The sequence below is a fragment of the Labeo rohita genome, chromosome 23 (genome assembly GCF_022985175.1).
Source record: "Labeo rohita strain BAU-BD-2019 chromosome 23, IGBB_LRoh.1.0, whole genome shotgun sequence".
Taxonomy (NCBI): Eukaryota; Metazoa; Chordata; class Actinopteri; order Cypriniformes; family Cyprinidae; genus Labeo; species Labeo rohita.
The window spans coordinates 22,167,800-22,192,615 of NC_066891.1; the positions used below are offsets into that span (position 1 = coordinate 22,167,800).

Genomic DNA, 24,816 nt, shown 5'->3' on the forward strand with positions numbered 1-24,816 from the left:
GTGATATGTACTTATTGGTACATATTTCACATCATGTGAAAAAGTGCCCCCATGTATGTTTTTGTCATGAGACCAGGTTGGTGAAAACATGGAAACTCTGAAAAACACATGTTTGGCAGAGCACCGTTGTCTCATAAAAAAAACGGAAAATTCTGTGTTTGGCAGGGAAATAGTTAAAGGGGTCGTATGATGTGATTTTAAGTTTTCCTTTGTCTTTGAAAGCTGTTCATGCATATATAAAGTCTGCAAAGTTGCAAAGATTAAAGTCTCAAACCCAAAGAGATATTCTTTATAAAAATTAAGACTGAGCCACGCCTTCCTAAAACGGCTCATTCAAACACGTCCCCACGTCTACGTCACTGTGTGGGAAGATTTGCATAACACCACCTTACTAATTATATAACACCTAACCTTACAAATGAGTACATAACTATAAATCAGTGCTTAAGTTATATTTAAGTACAACATTGTTCCAGAACAGTACAATGCAAATATTTGACTATGCAGCACATTTTACGGAGGACTGTTTCCTGAACCTGGGAGAGTAGCTTTCAATGCCGGCTGTGTATAAAGGCTTTTTCTATAAAGTGGGGCAATTACAACTTTGCAAGGACAGTCTGGTGCTTCAGACTCAAAGCCTTTAAGCACGTTTTCATATTTAAAGAATTTGCTACTGACTATTCAAATGCGAGTTTTAAACAGTGTAGAGTAATGCTTGTTGTTTGTCATTTCTACAATCACAAATGCAGACATGGTTTTGTTTAAGTGGCACGACGTGACGCAACATAACACATAAAAAGACAGTATAAGTCATTTTAATTAGTAATTATGTCCCCACTGGATGCATAATGCGTTTTTTTAACCTTAAACCACGTAAACACATTGCATTACACCAAAATGCACAATTTGGCAACATCATATGACCCCTTTAAAGTAAATAAATCAGTTTGAATGTGAGACAAAGATTAAATTGAATTAGAGAAATGAATCAGAAAAACTGGCAGAGAAAAAATCAGTCTTTCATCATCTTTGTCAACACTGAGTGCATCCTTTCTGCGAGTATAGGAGATGGATGACTTGAGCTTGTGCTTACCGCATTGACCATGCATGTGTGTGTGCTTGTATGGTATCAGGTTGTGTCCTTTTCTTCTCCTGCCAAAAGCTGCTGACAGGTGAAAAGCCCTGAGTGCCACTCTGCTGGTGTCATATTGTGATGGGCACTTTGACAGTCAGTACGCTCAGCTCAGCCAAAGCTTGTTTTCAAGTAGTTTGAGTACTAGACCTGTCTCACCCACTCACCATTCAACCAGGTTTACACCACAATTTCCCCACAGTAGTTTGATATTTTATGTACAGAACTGTTGTCAAGACTGGCCAAAGAGAGAAAAAAAAAAGCCACACTGCAAATGTAACAACATTTAACGCTCACCTCAATAAATATTCATGGACTTCGTCGCAAGTCGCAACAACTGTCAGACACTGTGTTTCGTTTCAGCGTCTGAGGGGGAAAAGGTAAAAAGTGACGCCAAGCGCATTAACTAAAATGATGAAGACAGTGTTATTTTTGTGGTACATTTCAGAAGATATAATACACAACCTTATAGCAGTGATTAATGTGGTGATGTTTCTGCATATGCACAAGTAATTCAAACAGGTTGCATCCTGTTCTTGTCCAATCAATTTTATTACCTCATGAATATGCAAATAAGAACTTTAACTGCATTTTAAACCATGAGAATTTCATAACAGCAGTGTCAGCCAGCTGGAACTGGTTTTCACCTGCATTCTTTTTCATTTTTTACCTTAGGCATGTTTTTTGATCCATATAAGACACAGCATGTTGTCCAGTTAGTCAAATACTTCATCCGAATGAATTAATTGGAATTCTAAACCCAATAAAAATAAGTGCCCTGCTATAATTGCCTGTAAAATCAGTCCAACCCTATGTTTAATTACACAGTGGAGAGCGGTATAATATAACAAACTGACAGCAGGGAAAACAGTACTGAGGTAAAACCATGAAGAGAAAAAAAACATAATTATGCACAGTTAAGACAGAAAAAAAATCTTTTGAGAAAGACAGAGCATCTAATCAAACTCTGTGTAATTCATCTGTCACTTGGTAATGTTGCTAATACAAACACAATATTTAGCTCAGTGTTTGTTTGGCTGGTAAATCAAACTTCTGTTGTTGGTTATGCATTTACAAAATTGTTCATTTGTCATGTCGTAAGTATGCATATTGAGGAGCTTATGCAGTTCTTAGTAATATCACTACATTTTATTTAGGACAGTAAACAATGTATGTATTTTGATGGGTCGTCACTGAAGAAAAAAAACATTGCACTAAACCCTTCACTAAATGATATCATTAAATGTTAAATGTTATATTATGAATTTATCATTTCATTACATTTGAAATATTTTGGGGTGTTTTTGTCAAATTCATTGAAATTTTAAAACCCTGGTTAAAGGGATAGCTCACCCCAAAATGAAAATTCTGTCATTAATTACTCACCCTCATGTCGTTCCAAACCCATAAGACCTTCTTTCATCTTCAGAACACAAATAAAGATATTTCTGATGAAATCCGAGAGCTTTCTGACCCTGCATAGACAGCAATGCAACTGACACTTTCAAGGCAGTAGGGACATCAAGGTAGTAAGGACATCATTAAAATAGTCCATGTGATGTCAGTGGTTCAACCGTAATGTTATGAAGCTACAAGAATACATTTTTATGCATAAAGAAAACAAAATAACGATTTTATTTAACAATTTCTTCTCTTCCATGTCAGTCTTTGATGCACATTCATGAGAGTACCGTGCCAAAGAAAAAAATGTTGAATAAAGTAAATAAATTTTTGTTTTCTTTGCACACAAAAAATATTCTTGTTGCTTCATAAAATTACAGTTGAACCACTGATGTCACATGGACTATTTTAACAATGTTCTTACTACCTTTCAGGGCTTTGAACATGGTAGTTGCACTGCTGTCTATGCTGGGTCAGAAAGCTCTCAGATTTCATAAAAAATATCTTCATTTGTGTTACGAAGATGAATGAAGGTCTGACGGGTTTGGAATGACATGAGGGTGACTAATTTAAATTTTTGGGTGAACTAACCCTTTAATCTCTTCCTGTAGTTATCAAACTGTTACTCTATATCATTTTCAAGAGTGGCTAAAGAGAGCGAATACTCACCCATAATTTGACCTTTAATTACTGAACCTAAATAACCACTTGACATTTCCTCTCTGTGTGTCTCCAGGTACGTCCACACCTTGTACCTGGGAGTGCAAAGCCGTTGGCATGGCACCCCGGGTCAGCATCATTTCTACTGGCGTCTGATGTTCGAGAGCGCTGACATCAACATGCTGCGGCTGCTGGAGGCTTTCCTGAAGAGCGCACCGCAGCTTGTGCTGCAGCTCAGCATCATGATCCACAGCAACCACATACTGCCCCTACAGGGTGAGACAACACACATACATATGGAGGTTTCCCAGGTGGGCACATGAGATGCTTTTAGTTGGGCATACTTAATGAGGAGTGTTGAGAAAGAGAGCGAGGACAGGACACTTGTGTGATTGTGCCGTGATCGTCATGACTTATTCATACAGCCACTCCTGAGAAGACGTTTGCTTGTGATGAATTAAACAAAACGGTTAACACGCTCCTCTAAGTGCGATGACATATGACACGACTCAGCTACAAACGTGGGAAAAAAGACAGCAGTAGGTATTATATGAAAATAGAAAATGATCAAAAAATTTAATTTATTTATTAAAGGGGTCATCGGATGCCCATTTTTCACAAGTTGATATGATTCTTAAGGGTCTTAATAAAAAGTCTATAATACATGTTGGTTAAAAATTCAAATGGTAGCGTAAAACAACATCTTTTTTTACCTTGTCAAAATGAGCTCTGCAAAAATCAACCCAATCTGATGGATGGTTCTTTTAAATGCAAATGAGCTCTGCTTGTCCCGCCCCTATCTACTCTCTGTGGACTGTTGTTTACTTTAGCTGCATTTACCGCGTTTAGCCGTGAAACTTGCTAACTAGCAACTCTCATTCCCTTCACAAACAAACGTAATCCACTGCATCTTCAGCGGCTCAGATGTCGGGAGTAAATGACGACCACTACGTTCATTATTACATCCAGCAAAACAACACCTCAATCACTCAATCGGAGATATTGTTGCCTAACTTACATCCCTGCTCCAGCATGGAAACAATGAAGGTCGGACTGTTACAGCTGATTTAAGGCGGGTCTGAGGTAAGACGCTCATGTCAATCAACTATTGTGGAAGCGGCCTCTGTGAATCTGCGCATCTGAGAATGCCTCGATTTGAGAAAGGGGATATTATTTTTACAGATTAATTAAAAACCACTGCATGGATTTTTATCATTATAGGGTAGATTTGTACATACACTGCCAACACACATTAATGTGCAAACAACATGTAAAAGTGAACTTTGCATCCGATGACCCCTTTTTCCGTGTTTAAGTGCTATAATCGAGTCCCTGGTGCATCTACAACCCAGAAAATGTGAAAAAGAACAACCCAGTAATTTTGTTTTGGTAAGCTTTTTTCTGCAAGCATGTGAAAAACCAAGGTGCTCAGATTTTGCTCCTCCCGTGACGTAGAAAGGGATTTTACTATAATATTAACGTCCCTTAATCTCCACATTTCCACCCATGGCACCGCCATTTTGTTTTTGCAAGCGACATTGGTGTAACAGCCCTTAACAAAAAGAAGTATGCTTTAAGTTTATTTTATTAAGTATACTTAAAGGAGAGGTCCAGTTCCAGAACAACAATTTACAAATAATTTACTCACCCCCTTGTCATCCAAGATGTTCATATCTTTCTTTCTTTAGTTTAAAGAAATTATGTTTTTTGAGGAAAACATTTCAGCATTTTTCTCCATATAATGGATTGCTATGGTGCCCCGATTTTGAACTTCCAAAATGCAGTTTAAATGCAACTTCACACAATCCCAAGTGCGGCTGTAAACAATCCCAGCCGAGAAAGGGTCTTATCTAGCGAAACAATCGTTTTTTTTAAATAAAAATAATACAATTTATATACTTTTTAATGCCAAACGCTCATCTTGTCTTACTCTGCCTGGACTGTTTTTGTTCCGGTTCATGACAGTTAGGGTATGTTGAAAAACTCTTCTTTGATGACAGTCATTATTACCTTTTCATTGGGTCAAAATTTTATTCCATACATTATACAGTTTTACATATATATGGTTTTGATGCTGTTTTATGTCTGACGATTGTGATTACACGTGGAAGCAGATTCTTCTTCGTGTTTTGAAAATTCTGTACAGAAAGATGTGAAATAGCGCCTCTAGCATATAACAATGAAAATACGGATTCTCAGAGCACAAGTATAGCTCAAATACTTAAGACTTTTTCTAAGTATAAATCAAGTATACTTAAATATCATTTTAAGTATATTTCTGAGAAGTATATAAAGCACATATTTGAGAAGTACATAAAAGTATACTGAAATTATTTTTAGTTTAAAAGAAGTATACTTATAGTGCACTTGAATAAACTTCTTTTTCGTAAGGCAGTTCTAACGCCATGGAATAAATTCGAGCAAAGCATGCTAACTGTTCTGTCGTTGGCTGCACAAACGAGCACAGAACACTATTTAGAGTCCCAACTTCTGAGAAGACAAGAGAGCAGTGGATTTATTGATTTATTTACTGTATGTTATGCTGCTGCCACACAGATCTAATATAAACATGCAGTTTCTTTCCCAGCTGTTTACCTTCACACACAAAACGCATAATTTCAGCACAATAGACACGATAATCAAAACCAAACAGATGTTTTTTTTTAGCAGAGTATCTGAGTTATGAGCTGTAAAGGCACAGCTCTATGCTGGAAGAAGGTGGTGGGGAGCATCAGCTCATTTGCATTTAAAGAGACATGCACGAAAGCAGCGTGTTTCTGCTTTCACTCAAAATAGGCATTTTCAAAATTATATAAAAAATTACCTTTGGAGTATTTTGAGCTGAAACTTCACAGACACATTCTGGGGACGCGTTATATTACATATTGTAAAAAGGGGCATATTAGGTCTCCTTTAAATGATATTGTGACGTACATTTCTGAAACGAAAACTCAGGACTACAGTTCTTTTTTATGGGGCTCAGAAACAGCTCTTACTGATATAGAGAATAACTCCCTTTGGAATGGACTTTTTAAAGCTCATACAGCAACATGACACACTAAAGAAAGTTAAAAGTGTACAAAACTTAATCAGACCCCTTTAAAAACAGTGTAAAATGTTTATTTATATTTTATATTCTTATTATAAATGAATAAATATGAGATTGAGTGATGTATAAATAATTAAAGTTAAACAAATACACACACAGAGGAGACTTTACTTCCTCAGAAGGCCACCATATGCCACTGAGAAAGAAACCGGTACTCAGGAGACAAAAACATGAGAGGAAAAGGACTTCCAGCAGAAAAAGACAAGAGGAGAGAATGAAAGAATGAGAGAGTGAAAGAGAGGACGAGTCGTATAGCAGGACAGAGAGCTCAGAGGGACACGCTGTAGGACTGAATAGACTCAGAGATGTTCTGATTAATTCTGGGTCATGGGTTTGGTTACCATCTACCAGACAGAAAGGCTTTTCCTTGTTCTTCTTATCTTCCTTTGCTTTTTTCCTCAGTTTCTTTTTGTGATCTCATGGCCCTGCCTGTCAGTCTGACTCAGACCTTTGACCTTTACACTGTGTCAGCAAATCCATTTGAAAGTGAGCATCTGTATGCTGCACTCGCTGTGGAAAGCAGAGCACTTGAAGTGAGGAGTGAGCACTGTAAAGTGTGCAGTCTCCTATACTACAAAAAACCTACAATCGTCTCCATAATCTCTGATATATATTAATATAATGCCCAAGTTTTAGCTAGTTTAAAACATTACTTTCAGCACTTACTGTAGGTAATGCTTTTAAACTAGTAATTGGGCTGTTTTTAAGCACTATATGGTTAATTGCTACCATAAGAAAGCTATTCACAAAAGAGCATTTTAGGAAAAGAAACAACACACTTTGCATTCAAATTAACAGCACCATCAGTGGGCACAATTCATTCTTTGTGAATTCCCCACTGTGTGTTTTAAGGTCTTTGAGGTCTCGTGGAGAGTCTTTTTTCTTTGACTGTAACTCTTGTGTAGTCATTTAATAGCATCTAACAGCACAAATGCTGTTATTAAAATGCATTATGCAGACATCTCCTGTGTAGTTTCTTCCAGCAGATCATCTGGCAGTAGCAACTCAAACTTCCTTCTTTCTCTCTCTCTCTCAGCACTGGCAGCGCTGGGCTTTAACTTGTCTTATCCCTTTCTCTTTAAACTGCATTCTAATCTGAGGCGGTCTTTGTGGCAGTGGGCTTGCGCTGCGTCTGATGTTTGATTTAATTAAGATTGCCAGCGCATTGCTCCATGAGAGCCTCTGAAATAGAGGCTGGGAGAGAACGCAGAGAGCATGCGGGCAGGCTGGAAGCGGAGCGGGAAAACGCAGACTAATGCTTTCGGATCTCTGCTAATTAAGACCTCACTTAATCTGGATCTGCACCAAATGAGTTGCTCAGGATGAGAGGCGAGACAGACAGAATGTGAAATGTAGTATGTGCAAAAGAGACTCAGAAAGAGTAAACAGTCGATAAACAGCGAGGGTCAGGCTGGTGCAAAGAGAAATCCAAAGTATGATGTGCACTATGTTCCTTGAAGTGAAAGAGTATTTCTTTAAATATTTATACTACTGGTTGACATGACAAATATATTGGCCAATATTTGGTATGTTTTGTTTAAAACAAACAAAGAAACAAAGGCGTAGTTTGATGACGCTGTGATTGAGTGTGGAATCATGGGAGTTGTTGTCTTCACCATGTCTTTACCATCACCACAGCTGATGCTATCAGACAGAAATCATGTTCATGGATGACCAAATGTACTAAAGTTTTAGGACCACCACTGTAGTATGAAGCTGGGTCTGAAATCTGTCGAAACAAACTAGGGCACTGGTGCGATTGCTGTGATATTTTAATATTTTAATCTGAAAATCATACATATTGTGCCTTTAATTATCACCATAAGCTGATGTGTTTTTTCTGTTTGGCTGTCAGAAGTGACTTTCATTTTTTATATTGCTAAGTGCAATATAAGCACAAATGCACACTCCCGTTTTCTTTTTTTCACAACTGTTTTTGTTAAAGAAGAAGTCCACTTCCGAAACAACAATTTACAGATAATGTACTCACCCCCTTGTCAGCCAAGATGTTAATGTCTTTTTTTTTTCAGTCATTAAGAAATTATGTTTTTTTGAGGGAAATATTTCAGGCAGAGCGACACAAGACGAGCGTTGACATTAAAAAGTATATAAATTGTATTTTTAAAATGAAAATAACAGGTTGTTTCGCTAGATAAGACCCTTCTTCCTCGGCTGGGATCGTTTAAAACCGCATTTGGGATTGTTTGAAGCCGCATTTAAACTGCATTTTGGAAGTTCAAACTCAGGGCACCATAGAAGTCCATTATATGGAGAAAAATGCTGAAATGTTTTCCTCAAAAAACATCATTTCTTTATTACTGAAGAAAGAAAGACATGAACATCTTGGATGACAAGGGGTGAGTACATTATCTGTCAATTTTTTGTTCTAGAAGTGGACTTCTCATTTAAATAATTGTTTAAGACTTAATATTCACAAACGTTTAACAGAGTAAGTGGTATATGAGAAAGTAATACAGCCTTTTTATTTCTATTATTAGTGGCAGAAAGGCTAGTCTCAGCCTTTCGACTGTCCCAGACGAAAAATTGGCATCGTGAAACAATCGTGGAGATTTCTGTGATCGTGGCTCCTAATTTGTGGTCCTGTGTCGTACAGTGAGAGAGGTTCAAAGATGGCCGTTGTCACGGTCTTGTGACCAAAGATAGCCCACAATCATTTTCTGGCGGTGTCAGAAATTCAGCCTGATCTTGTCTATGTCCATGTGTCAGGTCAGGCCTTAGACTCCACCGCACTCATCATCTCAGGCCCCCCCACCCCACCACCTGCCGGTGGAGGATGCCCCCGGCCGCCGGTGCGTTGGTGGTTTCTCGCTCCGGGGCGGGATGCTCGGGTGAGCGCTGGCCCACTCTTGGCGGTCGCTTGGCGGGGCCTGGCCCTCCTGGCTTTGCTGGGCCCCGGCTGGGGGGTTGGGGGCCCTTGGATCTCCGGTCTGCCCTGGTGTGGCCGGCTGCCGGAGGAGCCTGCGGGCTTGCCGCCGTGGCCCCCTGGGGCATCTGCATTGTGGCTGCCGGATGACCCCCCTCCGGGCTCTCCTCTGCCCTTTTCTGGGTGGGGGCCGCAGTTGTCCCTGCGGTGGTTCTCCTGGGACTCCCGTGCCCTGGGGGGCCTCCGGATGTTTGGGGCCCGGGTCTCCTCCATGTCTGCTTCATGCCTTGTGGGACGGGGCTGTGGTTCTCCACACACAGTATTAAACATTTACATGGAGGAACCTTATGAACGCAAGCGCACTCACACACACAGGTGTACACACAAGCATTCACATTGGTGTAAAAACAGGTGCTCACAGACACACACTGTCTTGATCTGCTGTTGCTTCAAAACATATTTTGTAATATTAGTTATGTGTGCTGCGCAATAACATTTAACATTTAGTATTTACTGTGATTCATACAGATGTTGGTTGTTGCTGCAGTTTCTCTGCTGTTGTGTCTTCTGTTGTTTTCTCTTTTTGTCAGCAGGTATGGAAGCAGATTATCTGTTTTTGTTCTTTCTCTCTCTCTCTATCCTCCTTCTCTTTTTTTTCTCTCTCTCTCTCCCCCTCCTCTGTTGACTTTCTCCCCAGTTTTTTTTTTGTTTGTTTTCTTCTTCCTTTTTTTTTTTTTTTATGTTAGAATTTTATTATTATTATTTTATTTTATTTTTTTCTCTCTCCTGTTTTCTCTGTCCCCCGGTCTTGTCTGTCATAGTATGGTTAAATAAAGAAAAAGGTAGATAAAATTAAATTAATTAATTACATTAAAAAAAAAGGCTGTGAATGATGATAGCATAGCTACACATACACACTGTCATGTGTTATCTGTGTTACTGACAGGCCGGAAAAAAAACAAAAAAGAAAAAAGAAATTCAGCCTGATTATCGCATGGTGTGTGCTGCCACGATCCACATTTACTGACCAGCCAAATATGCCACATGAAATCAACGTGACATTGCGCTAAAACTTAAAACTGCTTACCTCAGGCTCTTATTCCTTCCTCTTTCATCGCTTCCACTTTTTTTGAGCACACATAAAAACTACAGCTGCCTAAGTGTCGTAGCCTACGAGTCAATCGGTGTCATCATCGTACAGTTTACATGCACGTTGTACCCAAGTTCATTAGATCCATGTCGCACGGTGTGATCAGCAATGATCTTAAAGGATTGCTAAAATCGTGCAGTGTGTAGAAGGCTTTAGGACATTTTCACGCCCCTAAACATGACACGGCACAAAACAAAACGCGATTGTTTTTTTTTTCTTGTCAGTCATATGGCCTCTTGGGTGGGCCTTGGCCAGTCAAAGCACCCAAGGTTCCCAGACGTTTTGCCGTCAGTCTGACGGTCTGGCTACATGAGACTGCAGAAAGGCAAACAGTTGAATACTTTCTCCTATATCTTCGACATACAGCAAATACACATTTAGGGCTGTCACTAATGATTATTTTGGTAATCGAGTAATCTGTTGATTATTCTGATGATTAATTGAGTATTGGATAATAATAATGTTTTTTGTTTTTGTTTTTTGTAGTAACAGAAATAGACCTAAGTGAACAATATCCTTTCAAATTACTTAAGATACATGTATAATAACAATGAGTCAATAATAATTAGTTAAAATAAAAGTATCATATGGTTTTATTAAACAAAAATTTTAAAATACATAATGTATTATAAATAATAAAAAACAATAATGCTAATGTACATTACGCATTATAACAAATGCTTGCAAAGGGCACCAACAGCCTGACGATCAAATCCGTGTTTAATATTGACTCAACAACATTTAATTCAAATGTCCACTTAATCGTTAATATTTGGCCATTTCTTTATGATAGAAAATCTACAAACACTGTAATTTCTTGTATATGTGGATATCAAAATGTGTAATCTCAGTCTGCGCTAATAGCCTTGTGGGCATACAGTGCTGTTACGCTATGGGCATCCCGAGTTCGAATCCCAGCTTGAGGACCTTTTCTGATCCCACCCCCACTCTCTCTCTCTCTCTCTATTTGAAGTCGTGATGAACAGTTTCACATATTGTGAAAAATAATGATGTATTCTCCTGTGTTTGCATAGGTTTAAAAATGATTTACCTTATGAAACGGCACACACTGCATTCCCAGATGAACGTTATAGTAAACCCAAACTCACAACAACGTGCAGAGATGGAGTTTGAGACGCTCCACACATGTAAATGATAACAGTTTGTGTAGCAGCACTTACTGTGAATGGAGCCGCTCTGAGACGCATGTACTAACCTACATGCATGTAAATAAAGTGCATATATTAAACCTGCATTGCATATGTTTATTTAATTATTTTATGTCCACTTCCAGAACAACCATTTAATTTACTTACCACCTTGTCAACCAAGATCTCTTTGTCTCATCTCAAGATGTCTTTTGTCTTCAGTCGAAAAGAAATTATGGTTTTTAAGGAAAGCATTTCAGCATTTTTCTCCATATAATGGACTTAATTGGTGCCCTGATTTTGAACTTTCAAAATGCAGTTTAAATGCAGCTTCAAAGGGCTCTAAACGATCTCAGCCGAGGAAGAAGGGTCTTATCTAGCGAAACAATCGTCATTTTTAAAAAAAAATAAACATTTGTATACTTTTTAAGCACAGAAGCTCATGTAGCACAGGCTCTGGGATGCGCGTCCGCGATGCTACAGATTAGTAATGGGTCGTTCTTGAACGATTCTTTCATTTTGAACGAATCTTTAATGTGACTCGGGAAGAACAAGTCGTCTCGGGGAGTGATTCATTCAGTCGTGCATGCGCAATATCCTATTAGTTTCTGTACTGGAATTAATTCACCTCTTTCAAATCTTCTGGTTTTTCAAGTCGTTCGTTCATCTTATGGGGCTGTCACATGATGAACAAACGACTCAAACCCGAAAACTTGTCAGATAAGAGGTGAGGTGAGCTAATCATAGACTAAAGACCCAGGTAAACAATTAATTAATCTTTTCTGTTTCTTATAGCATTATAGTTTTGTCTTGTTTGTAGTGTGATCAACGTTTGTGTAAGCAGTAGATGTGTTAGGGAAGTAACACGTAACATTTTAATTATATTTTGCTAAAATGAACGAAATAACTAGAAAAAGGATTTGTTTATTTCGCTGAACGAGACTCAAAGGTCCAAGTCGGTAAAAGGATCCAAACTTCTCATCACTACTACGAATCACGTGTAAGTTCATAGTCTGTGTACTGAGCATTTTCTCCTACAACTTGAGAGGAGGACATCGTTGTACCTTTTTGTTAGTAAACACTTTCTTAGTCTTTTGTGTGTTTGCTTTGTAAACACTGGGTCTGTAGTGCCTACGTTCCGCATGACCTTTCGACGTGATTCAATAGTATGTACGTGAACGTGCATCCCAGAGCCTGTGCTACACAAGCATTTGTGCTTAAAAAGTATAAAAAAAATTATTTTCCAAAAAAAAATCAGCTGGGATCATTTAGAGCCCTTTGAAGCTGAATTTAAACTACATTTTGGAAGTTCAAAATCGGGGCACCAATGAAGTCCATCATATGGAGAAAAATCCTGAAATGTTTTCCTCAAAAACCAAAATTTCTTCACGACTGAAGACAGAAAGACATTAACGTCTTGGATGACAAGGGGGTGAGTTCTCCTTTAACAGCATTATGCTTTATTATGATTTTTAAATGGGTTTAATATGTGGAATGCATCACTTCCGGTATTTTGACAGAGGCAAAATACAATCAAGGACTTTTTAAAATTGAATGCTTGAATAGAATGGAGGAATAGTTGCATCCCTTTACACATTTATATATAAGTCTTTTAAAAAAAAATCCTCTGTTGGATCCTTTGAAGTGTGAATTTGCATTTAAGGTTTACACGACATTGTTTTCAACTAAAACCGAACATTTTTGAAAACCGATTTCAAAGTGCAAGTTTTGAAAACAATACCTTTATTGTTTCCATGTAAACTGCAAAAGCACAAATTTGTGAAAATGTCATGTGCATGTGTATTACATATTCACATAATTTTTTCTTTACAAAGTGGCATCGCTAACTACTGGCCTGGCAATGCATAATACAGTAATCAATGTCATTTACATTAACGCAAAGGAAAAACTTCCATTTTTAGCATATCATTGTCGTTTAAACACAAATCAGCCACCCTGCCCTCTAAGAAATCAGATTTAGAAAAAAAAATTCATATCTGTCAATCACTAATTTACACCAGGATTAACCTTCAGCTTTTTTCACAAATCCAGGCTTGGCAAAATTAACGGGATGCCTTCTTTTCATGCTGTGATCATCTGAATATCCTTAGCTGACCTTGGATAAGCCAGCCTGGAGGGTTTGAAGTGTTTAACGGGGTGAAGCTACAACTACAAACTACATTCATGTGTGTGTGTGTGGAGTGAGACACGAGAGGAATCAAACACCAGAACAAAGCCAATCTGCCGGGACCCTCCAGATAAACAAACATGCAGTGAGATGTATTTAAGAGCTGATCCCCATGATAACATCAGCTCAGTGCGGAAGCCTCCTGAGATAGGTCCATATCTCTCAATCACACACACTCACACACACCTCTTCTTCACCTTTTCACTCTACCTTGCGGTCTAGGGTACTCGCAAACACAATATAAAGCGCCTGTCTGTCTCCCTGTCAGCAAGTCAAACACACACTCACACCCGCTTTCTCTAGAGAGACATCCTCTCAGGCAGTTGGGGAACAAACCCTGCGATTTGTTGTCTCAGCAGGTGTTGTAGTTTCTATGAAATGTTATTTGAAAACTAAAACAAAAGCAACAACTGTAACAAAACTTTGAACCTTTTTTTTCTGCCATCACCCTTGAAAGAGCAGCTCGCGCATCTCTGTCAGCTCACGTCAGTTTGTGCTTCATTAGAGCCACTGTGATGTCTGGGATTAAAATCGCTTTGCGTCTTTGCCTCATCAGAATCTGTTCTTTCAAAACGTGCCTGTCATGACGCAAGGTATATTCGCACATTTATATATTATGAGTCCAGATAGGCAAGAGACATCAAATTAGGACCTGAATTATTCATGTTTTGAAAGTTAATTATTCAATCGCATGTTTAATTAGCAATGAATCACATTAGATCTAATTAAATATTGAAGGCAGAACTCTGAGAATGTGGAAATGTGGTTATTCTTAATGATTTTGATTAGCTTTTATATTTAGCACTTGCTCGTTTTAGGCTATTTAAATGGCTAGCATTTACAGCCACATAAACATAGTACAATGATATTTGGGGGAAAATTTAACATAAACATAAACCCCCATTCTTTCATCCCTTCTAAAATTTGCACCCAGGTTGTATCGTATGCAAGTTTCACCCCTACAATGTACACTATAGTCACAATAGACTGTGCTACAAACTGAAACAAAAATTTACAGATAATTTACTCACCCCCTTGTCATGCAAGATGCTCATGTCTTTCTTTCTTCAGTCGACAAGAAACTATGTTTCTTGAGGAAAACATTTCAGGAATTATCTTCATATAGGAATATATCTTCATATTCATATGACATCAATTGTGCCCCCAAGTTCGAACTTCCAAAATGTAGTTTAAATGCAGCTTCAAATGCTCTAAACGATCCCAGACGAGGAAGAAGGGTCTTATCTAGCAAACTGATCAGTCATTTACGAAACAAACTGACAATTTATATACTTTTTAACCTCAAATGCTCATCTTATCGAGTCTCTGCGATGTAATCCGGGTCAGTACAGTTAGGGTATGTTGAAAAATTGTCTAGATTTCTTCTTCAACATCAAAATTATTTGCTGTTTTACCCTTTTTTGTAAGGGCCATTTGATTTTCTTTGCATGTTCACTTTGTAAACACTGCGTCGGTACTTCTGCAGTGATGTAGGATGATTTTTTTCCACATACCCCAACTGTATTGAGTTCATGCAGTCTTAGGCAAGACGATCGTTTGAGGTTAAAAAGTATATAAATTGTCAATTCGCTTCAAAAATAGCGGATCGTTTTGCTAGATAAGACCCTTCTTCCTCAGCTGGGATAATTTAGAGCCATTTAAACTGCATTTTGGAAGTTCAAACTTGGGGGCACCATTGAAGTCCATTATATAGAGATAATTCCTGAAAATTTGTCCTGAAGAAACATATTTTTTTATCGACTGAAGAAAGAAAGACAGTAAATTATCTGTAAATTTTTGTTCTGGAAGTGAACTTCTCCTTTAAGACTTTAAATAGCCCATAATAATCATTAACATAAATGATTATTCCTGACCAGTTGAAAGCTCATTCACAGACAGGCTTAAAACCTGCTCTATGCATGTACATGAATGCAGATGCTTCTAGCTATGCAAGCTTGATTTTGTGCATCGCTGCCTTTCGAAATGTGTCAGAATGCAGTTCATAACGAAACGTACTGTGTTCTCAGCCACAAGGCATTCCCTGCTGAAAAAGAGAAAAAAAAAAGAGCTGGTCACCAGCATATGTTTTGCTTTGGTTTCTGGTCCCCAGCATGGGATTCTAGAGTGCTGGTGTTTCTAGTGAAACTGCTTGACTAGCCTAACAAGCAAAATTTCCTTCTTCAACCAGCATGATTAGAAAAACCATGCTGTTTTGCTGGTGAACATCATGCCTATGCTAGTCCGAGGGTTCTTATATAGCTCCTACTTCAGAGTAGGGTCTAAAATAGTTCTATAGGATCAGTGATATATGTGTACACTGATTGGCCAAATGGCATTTTTAAAAAGCCATGTAAAAATATTTTCTCCAGTTATCTCTATATTTTTCCAAATTATCATCTTAGCCATAACACTGCAAGTTGTCTTAAGAGGTTTAGTCAGATTTTCATGCTCTATCAATCGCATAAATTGTGCGTTTAAATTTCATCTTCATTATCAAGAAACCCACAACACACAACCAAAACAGCTCCGTCACGCCATCCTCCATTCCTCAGTTGTTGACAGTTGTAAATGCCGCGTCGTTGTCAGCCACTTCAGAGCTCCTGCTGCTGGTGCAAATGTAACCAGGAAAATGGCCTGAGGGAGAAATTGGTTTTCTAGGAATCACCATGCTGGCTAGTTCCTATAACTACGCAGTGTGAATGCCTTGTATTTAATTTTGTAAATCTTGTGAATATATTATGCAGTGTGTCAAAAACTCAAATATATTTGTGCCCATTTATTTTCTTAGGCAACTATGGTGCTATGGTGGAGCAACAGCGAATGCTGTTGAGCAATTTACTTTACAGTTAGTGAAACTGTGGAGAGTTAACAGCACAATATGTAAGTTTTCGCCGCTAAAGAGGGGTGTATTTAAAACAAACAAAGAACCAAGGGCGTAGTTTGATGACAGATGGAATCACGGGAGTTGTAGTCTTCATCCCCAAAGCCAATGCAATCTGTCGGGACTTAGAAATTATGTTCATGGATGAGCTAATGTATTAAAGACTTATTAAGGTCTCTGTAGTATAAAGCACGGTGGGCTGAAAGTCGTGAAAACGAAACGAGGATGCTGGAGCAATTGCTAATGAAGGATGAGCATGATACACAGCTCAAAAGCAGCGGAGCTTTCATTATGCCACAGTTGAGCGCGTCTGCTCCTTTCGGTCATGCATATGTGAGGTAAAGCAGCACTGTTTTATCATAATAGATACATATGAGTGTGTTGAAAGTTCTGTTATAATGCTACTCTGTGCGTTCATCACCTGTCTAATAAAATGCATAACATATGAAAGTGTCTTTGGGGTTTCCATGTTTTCTACAAAATAAAACCAGAAAATCAAGGTGTATGACGTCATTGGCAGTCGACACAATAACAGTCCATTACACTGGTTAAAATTGCTTATTTCTTTGGATTTAAACATTGTTGGAAACATTTGGGATAATGTAAGTACACAAGTCAGCAAACATATATAACACTGTTCTAGGGGTTTTTGGATATTTTAATAAAAAAAAGTTACATATTGTGCCTTTAAACACAATAGCAAATTCTGTTTAATAGCACAAACATTTAAAAGGTAACTCCATAACCCTTTGCGTACTAAGGTTTGTTACCAGCACAGTAATGCATCGAAGAGTCCACTGGCCAAGCTGCGTTTGCATATATTTTTACAGTAAAGGTCTGGCTTTACTCGACATTACTCAAGTTGTCTCCCTGTTCTTCTTGCTCTGTCTCCATAGGTCTATCTGCATCTGCCTCATTGGTTTCCCTCGCCTGGATGATTGCGTCCTACCAGAAGGTTCTGCGCGACTCTCGTGATGACAAGCTCCCCATGTCCTACAAGGCTGTGATTGTTCAGATGCTCTGGCACCTCTTCACCATCGGTGCTCGAACCATCGCCTTTGCCCTGTTCGCTTCAGTCTTCCAGCTTTACTTCGGGATCTTCATCGTGGCCCACTGGTGCGCCATGACCTTCTGGATCATTCAGGGCGAGACCGACTTCTGCATGTCTAAGTGGGAGGAGATCATCTACAACATGGTGGTGGGTATCATCTACATCTTCTGCTGGTTCAACGTCAAGGAAGGCCGTGCCCGCTTTCGGCTGGGCGTGTACTACTGCGTGACTTTGATTGAGAACGTCGCGCTCACCGCCGCTTGGTATATTCACAGGGGACCTCACACCTCGGACTTCTACGCCCTGATTATTGTGTGTGTGGTGGTGTGTAGCTATGCTTTGGGAACATTCTTTATGTTTGTGTATTATTGCCTGCTCCACCCAGATGGACCTATCCTGGGAGCTCAGTGGAGCTGCGTGGAGGAAGGAATGGGGGTAATCGGTCTGGGAGGCATTGGGGATTTGGGAACCCCCTTGCCCCAACCCGACGTGGTTACTAGCCCTCCCAGAACACTCCAAAGGACTACTGGTGGGGATCGGGAGATAGGAGCTGGGGATAGAGACAGTTGCCTGCCTGTGTTTCAGGTAAGGCCTCCTAGTGTTCCCCCTGCTTCTTCCCCACGTCCCCCAAGAACTGAAGGTCCCGTTATCCGCATCGACCTGCCAAGAAAAAGGTACCCAGCCTGGGATGCCCACTTTATTGACCGAAGGTTGAGGAAGACCATCCTGGTGCTGGAGAATACGTCTCCGGTGACGCCTCGCATCCAGTACCAGAGCTTCAGCAACCCCAAAGAAGTGACCGAGTACGAAACTACGGTGTAGTGTTGTTCATACCTCCACCTTCCACATGACATCTCTATGCAGAGGTGGAACTCAGCCGCCATGAGGTTACGGTCCGATCCTTGACGGTCGGCATGGTGCTACACGGTGGGACCACGGCACGCTTGGTATTCGGATGCCTGGGAGCGCATGACTGGTCCGAAAGTGCACATCAGGCTGGACGGGAGTAACATGGTGTTTACATGACCTGCATGGGAAGTGAAACTAGGAAAGGGACTTACCTTTCTGCCTAGGCACTGAACATATAAAAAGAGCTTAAATGACAGTGAGAAGAATTAGACATTTGTAAAATATAGATGAACTGACCAATCAGTGTTCCTCAGGACCAGCCTGACTGCTGTATTGGTCTGAGTTTAATGTTCAGTGACCTGAAAACAGTACAAATTGTGTATTATTTGCTTCTGTGAATGGTGAGGTTAGCGAGTTCAATCATCCATTTCCTCAAAAGAGTTCTTCTGTAATTATCGACTTATTTATTTATTAGATTTATTTTTTATGACTCTGTGGCCATGTCTTTGATATAATTCTTCTAATTGAATATTCATAAATAGATATTATCTTTTGTTATATGTATACAATAGAATGGTGCCAGTGTGTTGGTATGAATGTTTTTTTGGGTTGTCTGGTCATGCTGCATTGTTTATCTGTAAAGATGAAGAAAATATGTCATATAGTCAGACAAAAAGCTGTGATCAAATGTAGTTGGACAAAAATAATACTGTAACAAAAAAAAAAAATTCAGATGACAGCCTCGGAAAAGTAAAAACACTGAATATGCGTGTTTCAGTATTTCTTGAAAGTGGTTTTGGGAGCATCTTGGAACATAAAACTTGCAAACGTCTGAGTGTTTGTCTTGCATTTCACACATAAAAAGCGCAATTGATTGACAGCGGATTTGAATCCTGTATGTGAACTCCCTTTACAGTAACTAGAGCAGCGAGTCTTGCTTTGCTCCGTCCGCAAGCCTCAAAACCCTTTTACATCTGTATGTGTTCATTTCACTCATTATTTTGTTATTTGGAAGGGGGCGGCCATTGCTGTGGTTGTGAGGAGTTTAGATTCTGAATTTCTGAGGGCTTTGTGGTTTGGCAATAGTGAATGCTCTTCTTGGTCATGAAAAGCTGCCGACTATTGGGACAACATTGTTTGTGTGTGTGCGTTTGAGAGAAAGACTTTTTTGTCACCTCATAAAATATTAAGACCTCTTTTTAGTTTTAACTACTTATCCTACTCAGCTCTTTTCCAGTGCTTTTTTGAGTAACGACAATTGTAAAGAAATCACCCCAATTACAAAACCATCACAAGACATCAGCTGAAGTGTTTTTCTCTCTCACTCCCTCTGTGAGGTCTTTCGAGGTCTTGCTTGCTGCATTGAAATTCTACTGCCTGGTTAAAAACCAAGCAGAAAAACCCAGAGTCATGGTGGGTAATTGCCAATGACAAGAACCCTGCTGTCCAGTCTGAAGATGCTGATGGAGAGCAAATGATGCTTGGGAGCTGTAATCATGCCGCCCTATAATGTGTACATTCACACATACAGGGATTTTATTGTTGGAGGTCACTGAGTTACTGCTTAGACTAGTCTAAGCAGTCTTTCTTCTTCAAGATTTGCTATAATTTTTTAAGATCAGTTAGTTACAAAAAGGTAGCTCTGTCTACTTTGAATCCAAAAAGACTGATTATTCCTTGGCTAACTGCTAGTTGGTCAAACTAGTTCTTAAAAGGAACCCCATGTATTAAAACTTGTATGGCTTAATATAACATAAATAATGTCTCTTACTGAAATACGTAGTAGAAAAACCATGAAGGATTTATGTTATTTAAAGAATCCATATTGTTTTATACATATTTTGGGCTATGGGGGGCACCATCATTGCGATGACCTGAAAAGGTTGCACTTGCTGAGCTACTGGCGCTGCCTGTTGCTATTTTTACCGCAACACAACTCTGAAAATAAAATACTGATATGATGACCACAGCTACTGAAAGAGCTTTCAGGTAACAATGGATATAAGGCTTAAACCAAATGCTGTATCGTGTCGAATTTCCTCACAAGGAGTCTAAACGCCCCCGGATATCGAGTGAAATCCACATTCAGAAACTCCTTCAGTGGCTGCTGCGTCATGACAAGGCTCAGCATGTTTACATCCTGCCAGGATGGCATCTAGCATTTCTTGTCTCTGCCATTTGTAAGCTCTTTCAATAGCTGTGCTCTACTAAATGCCTCCAAGGCATCAGGGCTTAAGTGTAGAGAACAAAGAAACTGGTCTTTAGGAAGTTTTATTTATTTATTTATTTAAAACAATGCATCTTTTCTCTTCTTCTTATAGCTAGGAAAGCAGTGAAGTATTTCATGGCTTCTGTTGCCCTTCGACTGAAAATTACAAACTAAAAGCCGCACAATGTGGCATCATATCAGTATTTTATTTTCCAAGTTGTGTTGCACGTCAGCGACAATAAATAATGGCACCCCACAAATGGTGCGTTCAAGTCATGTCAGATAGATCGTATTTACGAGCTGAATGCACATGAACAGCACCACAAAGTCATTATTACAAGTGGGAAACTCGAAATTTTCTTTAAACCCTGAATTTCCGAGTTGCGTCAGTGAAAAAACGTGTCGGATGCAATGGACGCAACCCAGTACAATAGATATGCATCGTCTGTATTGATAGTAAATTCGTTGAAATTAATAAAATGATTATTTTTGTACTGTACAATAAAACTATATAAGTTACATATTGAAAATATTATATTATTATATAATTGCCATAGAATATATAAAGATGCAGTTTACATCACTTTCACTTTTTGAATAAAAACACAGCACAAACACAATGATGCACATTCTTTATTCATCATTTTGTAGATGCAAAATCTTTAATTTTATGTAGAAAAGGTAAATCACCATCTTGTTCTGACCAAAGTGACTTGAACGCACCTAACGTCATAATGATGATTTGTCAGCTCGTAAGTATGGACATCCCAGGAGGACTTGAACGCAGCAATATTACAAAATATTGTATGTATAAAAAGATGTGGATTTTTTTAAATAACGTAAATCTTTCATGGTTTATCTACTACATATTTTAGTAAGAGACATAATTTACGTTATATTATAGGCCATACAAATCTTAATACCCAAGGTTCCCTTTAGCAGTCACACAAGTATCAGAATCCATTGAAATATTCATAAAACAGCTGAAGAACTCTTCCAGGAGCACTTAACTAACTAGGCTTTTTAAAAGTCTTCATTTATGTGCTCTAGCACTGAACTACTCTGATACTTACGGAAAGTTGGTGTAGTGGCACTACTTGTGTAGTGTTCTCATTTGGATTAATTCCTTCTGCTTATATTATTCTGAATCTGGATAAAAGCGTCTGATTAAGGAATAAATTTAAATGTAAATGTAATTTGACAAGGAATCAGTTCTTCTACAGCTAAAATGAATTCAGAAGCAGAAAACATTTGTATAGAAATTGCCACAGTGCATTATCCATCATACAGGAGTATCATGAACAGGATGAACAATTAGGAGTGCACGAATCAAACGCACTCTGAAAGCTAACAACTTTAGACCTGGATTTCCATGCATCACTCTTCAATTATAGCCCTGAATATGGGCAAATCTTGTAAATAACTCCTAGTAACTTCACTCTTAAAAACAAAAGTTCCAAAACTGTGTTTTTGCAGTGATTCCATAGAAGAACCATTTTTGGTTCCCCAAAGAACCTTTCAGTGAACAGTTCTTAAAAGAAACTATATATGACTATAAAAAACCTTTTCTGCATTTGAAAGATTCCATGGACGTTCAATGTTCTTCTTGGAACCCTCAATGCCAATAAAGAACCTTTATTTCTTAGAGAGTACAACTACATTTTACCTACACTCAACTATAAAAACACCAAGAGTTGCTGTTCAGTTGAATAAAGTGAAATTGTGAAATTGATGCCCACACCACAACACCAACAGTACTGCCATTTGATATACTTAATTTGTACACTCTGAAGATCATATTACATTTGAATCAGTCAAGACTAATTCAGAATTAACTGAACTGAAGACTCGCTCCAATTAGATCACTGAATCTGTGATTTGCTGACTTGAAAATTGACTTTGATTTGTGAACAGGTTGATCAATATTAATCAGCTTAAAAGAAACTGGACATCACTACCGTTCTCAGAGTTCCTTCGAAGTGAACATGAAACTAAATGGTTTTATAAAATGTAGTGGAGTAGAAAAACATTCTATGATTTGTAATGAAAGAAAAAAGGAAACTACTTTGTTGCTGTCGCTAATGAATGTCTTTCTCTCATATATTACGTACACAAAATCATTCTATACTAAAATATAGGCTTTGGTATGTTACGTATGCCAAACATAAACATCTGGTGACAGTATGAGAGCATGAGACACTCTGCAATGAATGTTGTATCCTTTGACAGGTTGCTGTGGTAACTGCAGGATCATTAAGCAGGGCTGCAGGTATATGTCATGCGTGTCTGAGTGTGTTTGTGGTCTGAGAGCTTTCAGTGTGGCCCCTCTCCTGAAAACTGACCCACCATTAGCTCTCCTCCTCCTCCACTCATGCCCTTAAGGGGGTCAAAAGCATCCTCTACTGTAACAGCACACACACACATAGAGAATACACACACTGGGGATCTCCAGGTCAACAGTACACTCTATAAGAGAAAACTCTTCAGGTACGTACAGCACATGCACTGCAGTTTGTATGATGTAGTATATATGGAGCCAAACCTGAATGTGAGTTTCAGTGAACTGTGTCGGTCTACTCCCAAAGGATGTTTTAGAGGGCTTTTTGACCAGAGCGTGAAGATCAAGTTCAACCCTGATCATCAAATCCCAACGGTATTGCTTTTTTCAAATATATCATGATTCATTATTGCTTTAACCACTATTATATAAAAGGGGTAGTTCACCCAAAAATGAAAATTCTGTTATTATTTACTCTCTCTCATGTTGTTCCAGTCCCATAAAACATTCGTTCATCTTTGGAACACAAAGATATTTTTGATGAAATCCGAGAGCTTTCCGACCCTGCACAGACAACAAAGCAACTACCATGTTCAAGGCCCAGAAAAGTGCATGCGTCATGATACTCCCATGAGAAGAAATTGTTGAATGAAGTCATTATTCTTGTTTTATTTGCACACAAAAAGTAGCTTCATAAAATTAAGGTTGAACCACTGATGTCACATGGACTATTTTAACGATGTCCTTACTACTTTTCTGGGCCTTGAACGTGTCAGTTGCGATGCTGTCTATGCAGGGTCATGAAGCGCTGTGAATTTATCAAAAATATCTTTTTTGTTCCGAAGATGAACAAAAATCTTACAGATCTGAAACGACATGAGGGTGAGTAATTAATGACAGAATTTTCATTTTTGGGTGAACTATCCTTTTGTTAACCACAAACCACATTCTAGGTTGCCTAAATAATCGTTATTAAAAGAACCCTTATTTTCATAGTGTGAAGAACTTTTTTCTGCTATAAAGACACTTTCGTGCAATATTAAGATTCTATTTTAGTTAAAGGTTCTTCATGGAAGCACAGATCCCAATTAAGAACCTTCATTTTTTTCTGCTGGCAAGATTTTAGGTTTTAGTTATTGACAGGAGAAAACGCCTAAAATGTTATGGCCCAGATCATCTGCCACTGATTTCCAGAGACTATCTGGCCACTGTCCCAGTATGACATTGGGTTTATGTGATCTGTTCCTTCTTAAAACTGAGCTACTAGTATGTTCCCCAGGGCTGTTTAACAATCCAAATCAATCCAAGCACAGAGTCTCTGACAAACTGCACAATTCTGCATGACTTTAAGAACAATTCTGCTTGCCCTCATCATGAAGTTTCATCACATTCCTTCAGTAAATGTCATTGGGCGTAGTAAAAGCTGCACTGTTGCACGTACTACAATCAAAAAGACAACTCTCTCATCTCGACAAGGGTAAAACAGGTCAAACAACTGCAATATTGTTTAAACTAACTATAAACGCTCTTTCTGTATAGCCTATGTAAGGATATAACGTGGGTTTTTGTACAGCTCATGACGGTGAGTGAGCATGCCGTCTCTCTGCAGGTGATTAGCAATCCGCTATTCTCATACCGTGTAGCCTCACGTAAAAGTGCCACTCCCCATTAAAACAAAGTGCTGGCTCACACTGCCCCCCAGCGGATGCTTTGAATAACAGTGAGTAACATTGACGTGATTGAGCTGCAGTGGTTAAGGTCAAATTTAAACCCTGAGAACTGAATCTTGTTGTCATTTCTTATAAATGACCGTGTATATAAGCATGCGGAGTTTTATTTTAATGGAATGCTCCACCCTGGTGAAAAAACCAGCATA

The 24,816-nt window shown here is 38.7% G+C and overlaps 1 protein-coding gene across 1 annotated transcript in view; it reads left to right on the forward strand.

Moving 5' to 3' along the window:
* Window positions 1–19,285, forward strand: part of xkr7b (XK, Kell blood group complex subunit-related family, member 7b) — an 89,521-nt gene extending 70,236 nt beyond the window's left edge. The window contains exons 2-3 of the mRNA XM_051096761.1: window positions 3,270–3,469; window positions 17,450–19,285. Of these exons, the coding sequence (XP_050952718.1) occupies window positions 3,270–3,469; window positions 17,450–18,426 (1,177 nt within the window). The 3' untranslated portion in view covers window positions 18,427–19,285. The remainder of the gene's footprint in view (window positions 1–3,269; window positions 3,470–17,449) is intronic.
* The last annotated feature ends 5,531 nt before the right edge of the window (window positions 19,286–24,816 follow it).